Genomic DNA, 11,459 nt, shown 5'->3' with positions numbered 1-11,459 from the left:
CCTGCTCGTCAAAGGCGCTCAGGACGACGGATGTGCGAGACATACACTCATCATCAAAAAGATTTGAACACATGAAGCGCCTTTGCTGTCCTTTCCCTCCCACCAGCAACGTCTTATCAAGGCACAGACAATGCTTTGAGTGAAAACACAAACCTACTGCACCTACAGTAAGGTACTCTCAAAGTGTGGATTCTTCTCTAGGGGCGTGTTTACCTTTTTTTCGTGCTAAAATATGTAATACATCAGGAGCGTATGAATGACTACCTAGCCATCAAACCTCATTCATCCATCCTACTTAGACTAGATATCAGTGTCGACCCGAAATGTAGGTTACAATAACATAACTCATAAATTCATGGATCTGCCAACGGTATAACTATAATAATGGTTACAATTTGTAAAAAGAAAAAAAATATTATGTATTGCTCTCTTAAAATGTAAAGCATGTTCTGTCAAGGAATTTTTTGGGAGGATGACATAGAGTGTGACGAAATAGAACAGAAGTGGGAATGGGTTACCTCTAAGATTGAATGAAACAGGATTTATTCAAATGAAACCAAGAAGTACATCATGGTATTCTACATTACATACGTTTTGCCCATTGTCCTTCAACCTTCAGTTTGGTTAAGAATATAAAAAAAAAATTCTTATCTGTAAACCACCAAAGAGGAAATACTCAAACAAAGAAGTTGATCTTGTATTGTTGTTGTCATATGTCTGGAGGAAAGTGCTGCAGAATCAACCATAAATGGCGCATACATTGCAGTTATTGTCAAAATATATTGACTTATACACAAGTTAATCCAACATCTGTATATTGTGTTAGGCAGACATTCTCTTCTCCTTCTTATCATCGCTCTTGCAGCTTACTCTAATAGTTTTCTCTTTTGCTGATTTCTGTGTGCTATGGAATTCACCATAAAAAAACCTCATTAGCCTCATTCCATCATGTGATGGAACAAGCTATTATAGCCTCCAAACTTTGATTCTCCATTAATTGACTTTTGACAAAATCCAAAATTTGTTTAAGAATTCAAACTAAAACAAAAACATGTTACCTCATTTCTCATCGTAGGGAATACTCTCAGGTCTTGAGGAGAATTATGATTCATCAAAGGGATGCAACTGCCATAACGTTTTTGTTGTTGTTGTTTTCTTGCATTAATTGTACTTTTGTGTATACTTTTGCTAATGTTTACATTACCACTCAGCTCAACTGTCTGTTTTGCGAGATATCCTTATAATTATTTGGATGTATAGAATATGTTGGGCTATTTTAAAGAGCATCGTGCAGTAAGCGGATATGTGAAGTAAACTGAATATAAAAAATATTGCTTTATTATAATAATAATATGATTTACTGTAGTAATCTACATTAACAAAAATTAAAATGTCGAAATCTGTTGAAATAGGCATTTGATTGTAGGTCAAGTCAGTTTTATTTACATAGCGCCAAATGACAGCAGAAGTTTTCTCATGACACTTCATATAGAGCAGGTCTTGAGCATTACTCTTTGAAGGTGAGTTGCATTTACTGTAAGGAGTCAATCAACAACTTGGTGGGTTAACTGTGTTCTGAAAGGATATTTCTCTCTGTCAGGTAACTCCCATTGCACTGATAGTCTCTGTGTCCTGTGGACATGACCATGTTCTCATTCACTGAATGTTTGTTTGACACTAAAATAAGAGGTTTTGTTTACAGTACACATCCGATGTTAAGGTTGGTCGGCTTTTGGCGCTTCCATTGATTATTTACAAATCAACTGATGTGGGGATGATCATATCCATTTGTCATAAATTCATGCCCTGTATAAGTTCATATGAAAGCATGTCTTTATAATGTTGTTGTGCATTATTTTTGTTTTACAGTACTTGTGTGTTTCATTGATTTATTTATTGATTTGTCCTTTTCCAGAACTGCAACTGTAGCTTAGCTGGTTAAAAATATTGTGGTCAGTGATACGACACTAATGTCTAAACTGTATATGTTGCACTTTGTATTACTAAGTATTAAATCACAAGAAGACAATGAGTGAACCAAAGTGACATCTGTTGTGGATATATCTTTAAATACATGATTATGTGTTCTTCTTATACAGGGAAATTACAGAAGTCTCCTTTTTTGTCTAAGCTAAAATAGAAAATGTTATACAAGAAGTGATAATGCAGTTCAACAGTACAAACACTAGGCCTCTTACCCATAAAGGATTGGCCACTGAAGTTTACAAAAGTAACAGTAACCATATAATAATATTAACAACATCGCATATCAGATTCAATCGAGCGCTATAGTAACTATGAGATCCATCATTTCCTCTGCATGAAACTTTGAATCATATCAATGGGCAGAGGGAAGATGATGGTGGAGTTCTTCTCTGCTGCGATGGTGTTGAGGGTCTGCAGGTAGCGCAGCTGGAGACCAGAGGGCGACTCAGAAATGATCAGGGAGGCTTCTTTCAAAGCCCTGGACGCATTCATCTCTCCCTCTGCAGCAATGATCTGACAACACACACAGACAGACAATCGTTACTTTACAAATTATCCCTCCAAGTATACATTGCTTTTTCACAGTTAGAATGTATAAGTAGGAAATTCAATCAAATGTTCTATCTTAACCTTGGCCCTGGCCTCCCGCGTGGCTTCTGCCTCTGCTGCCATGGCCCTCTGCAGCTGGTGAGGCAGCTTCACGTCCTTGATCTCCACACGCTCCACCTTGATGCCCCACGGATCAGTGGCTTCATCCAGAGACTCCTGCAGGGCATTATTTAATAATGAATAAGGCAAATCACGTGATAAACCATCAGTCTAAAAGAGAAGTTATGACCCAGCTCTGGAGCGCTAAAGAGCATTTACCCTCCATTAACTTTTTTTCTTTTCTTTTTTGACATTTTAACCCACAGAAAGTTAACAAGAGCTGGAACAACAAAAGAACAATTGAATAACCAAATAGTTTTCAGTTGGTTTTGACCAGAAAAAGAGGTAAAGGGTATGGATATAGCATTTTATTAATTATTAACAAATGGCAAATATTTACTAACATGTTTTCCATAGCAACTTAAATCCTATGTCAGTGTCAACTTGTTTTCAGATGTATTTTCTGCCCCCTAGTGGCCAAAGAGACAACTAATGTAGAAAAAGTTATTTAATAAATAAGAATAAAAAAATCCCCAGAGTTAAAGATCTTCAGGCTAAAATGGAAATGAATGGTTGGCTTCAAAAAAATATGTGTTGTGTTGCTCCCACAAAGCCGGAAATATGTTTTTAAATAATGTACGAGTCACTAGAACATCATTCCTTTCGATTCAGCTTCTAAATTTCATATTCCCACTTCTCTTCTGCCCTCCAGCTCCTCATGAACCTTTCTAGTTTCTCACCTGCATGGTGAGTGATATGCTCTCCCTGTCAGACAGAAGCTCGGCCAGGTTTTTGGTACCGAGTACATTCCTCAGGGTGGTTTGAGCCAGTAGCCGTGTGGATGAAGATGCGTTGGACACATTGGCCACAGATGAGATGGGGCAGCTAATGCGGAAGTACACCACGGCATCCACCGAAACTGTCACAGAGTCTCTGGTTAGGATCTACAAAGTACAAAGCTGCAATTATGATGTGGTCACTATTTTAATCACACACACGTTATTGTTAATGACAGAGACATGCTGTGATACAGGGTGGACACAAATTACCTCTTGGGGAGGGATGTCAAAAGACACAGTTCTCAGATCAACTTTAACAAAGTTATCAGTGCACGGCAGAACAAAGAAAAGACCTGGGAAGAAAGGATTCACTTTTATTTGTAGTATCAATCAGAGTCAACGAGTGCTGTGACCATCCTATTATGTTTAAGTTCTTGTTAAATGTATCAGGATGAGTTAATAAAAGTTTAACAGAGCATTAAACAGGGAAAACCTGTAATTGAAGGACTTTATAGTGGATTGAGGTGAAGACTAGTTGGATCATAGTTGACTTTCAAAGCAGACTTTTTTAGCCAGAAAATCAGTGTCTGGATTTATTCCCAAAGTATGTTCTCATGTATATAACAGTTCAAATGACAGACCTGGCCCTTTAGGTTTCCTGTCTACGATCCGGCCCAGACGGAAAATGACAGCTCGCTCATACTCTTGGACTATCTGTTAGAAACACAGCCAGCCATAGAGAAAACATCAAATACATGAAAGACATGAACAAAAAATCAGTGTAAAGGGAAAACAGTTATCTCGTGAAACAACGCTGCAAGTTTTACACATTCTTTTCAATGGCCAATAATGCCTTTTTGGCTGGAAAGCGAGGCCATGACTTTACTGTAAATGCACAACTTTGTTACTGATTGAGGGATGAGCCAGTTTCCCAATTAGCCATTGCTATTTTAAAATAAATAAGCACAATTATGGGGTGTAATTCTATGAGTAGAATACAGACAGATACAGACTGGGAGTTACTATTTTAGTGAAATATTGGGTAATCGTAGTTCCTAAAAAATAAAAATAAACTTTAAAAAACCTATGTATAGTAGGTAATGCATAACTATGTAGAAGTTGCTAAAAAATATAATTAAATAATAAATAAAACCTTTGTAGTAGGTAATGCATTACTATATAGTAGTACAAAAATGTTGTGTATCTTATTCTAAAGTGTTACCATTATAAGATTTGATAGCCAGACTCATATAATAAGGCTTTCATAACCTGCCAGATGCATGACAGAAATAGTTGAAACTTGGTTGAAATTTTTAAAAAATTGTCATAAAAATCCCAGAGATGGGAATGCTGACATAAGAACATAGCCCCAGCAAGACCAATACAAAGACATTCTTTACCTTAACACACATGAATATTGTGAGCGGGAAGGTTAGTGTTACAAAGAGGAGGGATATGGAGACCAACAGCCAACCGCAACAGCCCAGGCTGCCTGAGTTTTTATCTGCTGAGAGAAAATTAAACTCTTTACAAGCTTGTACTAGAGGGGTATGGTACTTTGCATAGTTTCCATGGCACCTTTGTTCCACACCTATTTGCATTCAAACCCCAAACAAAGATAGCTGTAATCATTACAATTCACACATTTGAAAAGTAACATGATCCAGTGGGACAGCACCTTTTATTTAAGGTGGTAGAAAACATTCCTGCAGTCAGACAGTAAGATGTACAATAGTGGATCCATTAATGAATTAATTCCACTTTTATTCATACTCGCGATATCATTGAGGGGTGTCCCTCGTTTTCAATGACGTCGAGTCAAACACATCAAGGAAAACAAGAACAACACAAACGAAATGTACCTTGCAAATACATTAAATACACAAAAAGCTCACACATCTGATGTCAACGGATGGTAATCTCTAAGAGAAGTTACATAACACAGTGTTGTGTGAAGCTACTGAGCTGAACTAACAGAGCAGTCCACACTGATATAGTTCTCTACTACAGCTGGAGGGTATATTAGGGAGAAAAAGTCCTAGTTTTTCAGTTTGTGTAGAAGGTTGACAGTGCTAAGACTTAATTTTTTACTGATAAAAAAAATTATTTACCTGGGACATGCTCCTCTGCGGTGATCTGATGTTTACCCTGTGTAACCATGTCAGCAGTGCTGGATGTTGTTGAGAGCATTCGTGAGTTTGTGGTGGTTGTGATGGAGCTAAGCAGCGCAGCACTTGTCTACCTGTCTGTTCTCTCTGAAGGGTGTGGCCTGTACTCTCCAAACACCTAGTCTCAAACTCCCACTTGGTGTGTGTGTGTGTGTGTGACTCACTTAGTGGGTTCTAATAAGTAACACGAAACCACATATAGCCTAATACCAGCATCTATCTGGCACCCGTATCGGTAAGCCTAAAGTTCAGCTCTTGTGCTTTGTCATGATACTCTTCGCCTTACGTCCAGGCGTCCGACACCTGATGAATGCAGGTCATGAATAAACAATATGTGGCATACAAGGCATGATACATGAGAGTGAGGTGCAGTCACTTGAAGAGGTGATCATGTCTCGCCTTCCTTATAATGGAATTTTACTCACATTTGAAATGTGCAAAGAAGTTTTAGTGAGTGAGATTCCAGTGTTGCCACTGAATGAGATTTTTGTTGAATGAAATCTAAATGTAACTTGGTAGGAGGGATACACACAGACCAAGCCTGTGTGAGGCAGAGAAGATATGAGGAAGACAATTACTCATAATAAGGCATGATCAATGATTCTGAAACATATTCACGTATTAAGTATTACACAAAGGCTTATGAAAGTTAACATGAAAACTTTATTTAAAGGTTGACTTTGTAACATTTTAACGAAAAAAAGAACTATAGAGTCACACAAAAGTAATCCGACTCAATTATCACTACTGCACTACTCTTAGGAATCTGTGGTGGTGTGTTTATCTTCACAGTCCCCCACCTTTGGCTGTATTATGCTTTGTTATGTTTTCCATTGCTCCGTCGGGACGTCTCTAGGCATCAATCAATTGAGCAGTGCACGTGGAGGGTGTTGAAGCCTCAACCAATAACTGTGCAAAGCTCAGGTCACTGCCCAGGTGCTGCTGGCTGCACCAATCACTAGACGCTTGTCGAGCTCTCCCACAGCAGAGGCCAGAGCAGCAACCCCCTCCTCTATCCATTTCCTATTCTTTGGTTAGCTCAGTTGCTAAAACTGATTGGTAGGCTATCTATGCATGTGTGTCTGCCAGGAAATGTACTCCAAGCTCTGGAGGGTCGCTGGAGGATCAGGGCCGCCTGCGAAGTAGCGTACCACCATACATTTTAGAGGGGCAGAAGTGATCATTGAGAGGGATTATTTTCGTGACTCTATCATTTATTTTTTCATTAAAATGTTGCATAGTGTGCTTTTAAAATTATTGGGGCCTGCACAGTACAGAAACAGTGTTTTTGTTGTTCACATGATATTCAAATACAGACATACCTAAAGCACCAATATTTACATATTTTTTAAGTCAGAGTTCAAGTGTAGGATCCAGACCTGCTTAAAAAAGTGTCATAAAATAACCTATGCTGTGATTTGGTTTAATATAGATACAATAAACTTGCTTTAATCAAACATGTATGCACCATAAAACTTAAAGTCACTTATTTGTCTAAATACAACAGGACTAGGCAGTGTTCCAGCAGAGTACTTGGTTCAAGTGTAAAGAGCCTCCGAACTAGGCACCAGCTGCCTCCATCATATACTTGCGACTGAGCTCGTAAGCCAGGAAGAGGGCTCCGTTGGCAGGGAAGGTGCGTATCATAGTGGGAGTCAGGCCCGAGTACAGAGCAGTAAACCCTGTGGGACCAGAGAGAGTCCAACAGAAACACAGATCATTCCCCAGAGAAGTGTCAGGCACGTAGCTCGGGCCAATTAGTAACACGATGCATTCACACACACTTCGCCAGAGTCAGACCAGCAGGGTGCAAATAGGCCTTTTCAAAGTGTTAACACTACAGCTCTCCTGCTAAGTTTACATGAGCTTTGGCTCTGGCTTTTCAATGCCTCAAAAAACATATTTTAATGTATCTTCTAAATCGTGTAAATTCATGTACAAATAAAGACATCTGCACATATTAGACTTGCTCCATTTGTCATGTGGCTGTGACTCAGAACATTTATTATGTGGACAGAGATGAGCTGTACAGTTTTAATAACAGGTCAGACTGTCAATTTTCACACACCACTGGCCACTGTTCACAGAGAAAGATGCCGTAAAAATATTCCTTAAAGATGGAGTAAACCAATCCAGAGAAAGCTTGTGATATTTGAAATGACCACCAAAACCAATAATAATCAAACGTGGCTTGCCTTGGCAGCAGAATGTGTCACTACCTGTCAAATAGATTTGCCGCTGACTTTAGGGACATGAACAAAACACATTCTTCAAATAGATCATTTACATACAGTATGTGTCCTTGAGCAAGGCACTTAACCACAAACTGCTCTACTTTGGTTGACTCTGTGTTCTACAAGCACTTGAATATTTTTTAGTTTGAAAATCTAATTTGAAATTTGATCTGAAACTAAAGGAAATGAAAGTATGGATCAACAACTGAATAGAGACACACACCAACAACTTTGTTAGAGGGATATTCTGTCACTATAGAAAGGAGGATTAATATTGAATATCAGACATGGCGGTTGTAAAATCAACATGTCTTATAAAGACAGAGAAACATAATAAGTACATTTCCATTTAAAAGTGCACGTTCAAATCTTACCCTCAGTGCGTATGATACCAGTGAAAGTCTTCATGAAGCCCTCTTGCCTCCCAGCTATAGAGAACACCTGGATCCTGGACTTCACACAGTCTATGGGATAAACCGCCAACCAAAGACAAGCTCCACCAAATCCACCACTGAACATGAGGGGAAGAACTCCTGCAGAGAGACAGATGATTTTGGTGTGGAACAGATCACAGAAATGTTTCAATGGATATGCAAAGTGCAGAACAATATAAGTATACCTATGCTGTCCTTGTCCGTGCCCAAGTGCTGAGCGAATTGAGACCGACACATTTCATAGGCCCCAAAAAAGCAGAAGTAACCTGGTATCTCCCTCGCTATGGTGGATGTCAGTCCTTGGTAGAAACCCAGCGGACCGTTTGTCTTCAGCACTGTCTTCACCACTGTCCACACTGTGCTGAAGTTACACCACAAAACACAGTTAAAAGTGCCCCAACTGAAACTTAACATGTTCTGCTTATTCCCATGTCTGATTTTGCTCACACTGACCTTTTCTGTCCGCTTGCGATCTTGCCAGTTGCTTCCATTTCGTGCATGGCCTGCAGACGACACTTCACCAGCTCTGTGGGACATAACACCATGGAGGAGGAGATGGAGGCCAAAGATCCTGCAGAGGCCTTCTGAATATCACTGACGAGCAATGAAAAGGAGTACAATAGAATTAAAAGTACAGGAAGACTTAATAAAAAAAGCAACTGACTGCACCCAATATGATTTTCAAGGAATATGGTTACATTTCCTTTTTAGTTCTGATAATTGTATTTGTGCCTTCGGGACATAAAGTCACCTTCTCATTAAAAGGACTGGCTCCTAGATATACACATGAAAAGAATGAGATATTTTAAAGATTGAGAGAGAGTTATTCCCATCTGATATTTGTTTATATCCAATTACAAGTAATACTGCAATACTGTCTCATACGTCATTCAATGATTCACCCTTTCTAAAGTAATTCCAACAGTTGTCTCTCTGTTGTTCATCCTTAGTAGAAACTTGTTCAAAATCATGATCTGAAAATGGTCCGTACTGTATGACACAAGCTCTATGCATTCTATTTTAGGGGACTACTACTATTTTTGTTTGCAAATTATCCCTCATCTATCGTTTAATTCATGTTTAGAGTGCTTTCAATTTCCCCCAACGACCCAAAGATATTCACTTTATATTGGTATAAAATTGTGTGACCACACCCAACTATGATGAAGCTTAGCACAATAGTGCATGGGGAAATTCCCGCAAAGGGTGTGGATAGAAGAAGTAGTAAGTAATGAAGTATATGGGAGGGATGTGAGGGAGAAATATTACATTTGAACCATTGAAAATATCAAATGTATAGAATTCTACAGAACACACAAGTTTAACCTGTTTCAACACAAGTTCAAGACAAGTCATGCTGATGGGCTGGAAACCATGGCCAAAGAACTGCAGTCGTTGTTCATATTAATATGTGTTTTGCCATACCATACTGATATGTGTAATTTTTACATTTATCATCACAACACAGCTAATTGTGGAGCTATAGATACACAAATTAATACACAGTAATAACAGTGTCAAACCTGAGATTGGCCCCTTTATCCATCTTGGACACTAAGCGGACCACGTCTTGGCAGAGCCCATAACTGAGGAAGAGCACAGCGTTCTCAGCTATGTTTGCTATGAGGGCCGGGCTGCAGCCTTTGTAGAGGCCGCGGATTCCCACCTGTCTGAAGGTGGACGTGAAGCAGTGTATGAAGCCGCGGTACATGTTGGGGAACGTCTGCATCTTCACCTTAGCCGTGTCAAACGGCTGACCGCTCAACACACACGCTGTACCACCTGAGGAAGGAATATAAGACATGTCGTAGTTACTCATAGATCGTATATCTAAGAGCCAATAAGAGTGATGAAGCTGTTATGATTCATCACAGCAGAAGAGCCCAAGTCAGAGCCCAGGGAGCAGTTGGAAACACTTGTATTGTCATACATCCACAACTAAAAACATCAGCAGAAAGACCCCCAGTGAGTGAAACATTGCCTCCAGGTTATATGCAGCCACAAAGGATATTTGTTACAGATACATAACTGTACACTACACAGACCACTACTGCTGTTGTGGAAACTGAAATATAAAACTAGTTGACTAAAGACCAAATGAAACAATCTGATTCTCATGAAATCTTTTTTGTTTCAGTCTTACAAATGAGTGTCACACTGCTGCTGACCTCATGCCCAAAACCAAACTGTTCTTTTACCACAAAACAGATAGGGAAGGAAGGGTCACTATGGGTCAACCTTACACAATTTATCAGAACATGATCTCACTGGTGTCTACTTCAGTGGTTAATCTTTCGCATGCCATCATGCACATAGTGTTTCAGTACTTATCTCATCAAAGCGTTTTATTTATGTTAAACTTGTTTCAACACAGATTTAACCCAGCAACAAACAGTTAACTTGGATAATAGATGAATCATGATCCATAATTCTACTTTTTAATAGTCATCATTTGACTTTTTTTTTTTAAGATATTTTTTGGGCATTTTTTATGCTTTATTAATAGTGCAGAGAGACAGAGGTGAAATGGGGAAGAGAGGGCAGAGAACGACCGCGGGCGGGAATCGAACGCCCTACCAACTGAGCTAAGGGCGCCCCCATTTGACTTTTTGTTTGACTGTGGGTCCATGGTCTAGATTAGATAGATAACAGTTCTGGCTAATTTACCCAGTCAACTCACCTGCTGCACCAGCTGAGAAGTCGATGATTGCCTGTGTTATGGGATGCGGAGCCATGATGATTCAAAAGATGCTGTGGAACTAAAAATATCAAACATTTGGGGCTATTGTATAACCTACACACGCACGCACATAGAAAAACATAACATGTGTAAAGTAGCTGTAGAAATAGTAAACATCTGGTGAGATATTAAACTACATTTAAAAAATCGGAAAACATTATGTGTCTTGGCAGCAGATGTGGACACATATCTTTCCCACCTGACGTTTCCTCACCTCAGTCTGCAGCGTGATCCTGATCTCTAAGGTTTTCCTCACAAACTACAACTCTGAAAAGACATGTACTCATCCACAGACTGCAAGTAAGTTACTCCATTTGGGGAAAAGATGAGCCTAACGTTTTCAATAACAGCCTCGACAAAACCCTGCAATGTTTCCATGGGAGCATTTCAAGGCAAGGCAAGCTAAGAACGCAGCCAAAATATTTGGGGAACGCAGGACTTTCGTTTTCTTAAAAAACGTCTTGTGAAAT

At 39.3% G+C, this 11,459-nt stretch overlaps 2 protein-coding genes across 2 annotated transcripts; both read right to left on the bottom strand.

Moving 5' to 3' along the window:
* Positions 1–2,307: 2,307 nt before the first annotated feature.
* On the bottom strand, positions 2,308–5,603 carry LOC307270392 (stomatin-like; the record flags this gene model as incomplete). Its single annotated transcript, XM_080053475.1, has 7 exons — positions 2,308–2,499; positions 2,617–2,751; positions 3,375–3,578; positions 3,684–3,766; positions 4,055–4,127; positions 4,814–4,917; positions 5,525–5,603. 7 exons carry the CDS (start codon positions 5,601–5,603, stop codon positions 2,308–2,310), a joined length of 870 nt encoding a protein of 289 aa, XP_079909601.1.
* Positions 5,604–6,268: 665 nt separating this feature from the next.
* Positions 6,269–11,382, bottom strand: slc25a15a (solute carrier family 25 member 15a). The gene is made up of 7 exons (XM_080025107.1): positions 11,204–11,382; positions 10,930–11,008; positions 9,773–10,031; positions 8,703–8,843; positions 8,435–8,610; positions 8,190–8,348; positions 6,269–7,263 (listed from the first exon to the last, which is right to left on the bottom strand). Exons 2-7 carry the CDS (start codon positions 10,982–10,984, stop codon positions 7,142–7,144), a joined length of 912 nt encoding a protein of 303 aa, XP_079881233.1. The 5' UTR covers positions 10,985–11,008; positions 11,204–11,382; the 3' UTR covers positions 6,269–7,141.
* Positions 11,383–11,459: the final 77 nt, after the last annotated feature.

The sequence above is a fragment of the Ammodytes marinus genome, assembly GCF_949987685.1.
Source record: "Ammodytes marinus genome assembly, chromosome: 3".
NCBI lineage: Eukaryota > Metazoa > Chordata > Actinopteri > Uranoscopiformes > Ammodytidae > Ammodytes > Ammodytes marinus.
The sequence above is the reverse complement of the archived record's forward strand: the minus strand, read 5'-3'. Positions and strand labels throughout refer to the sequence as shown.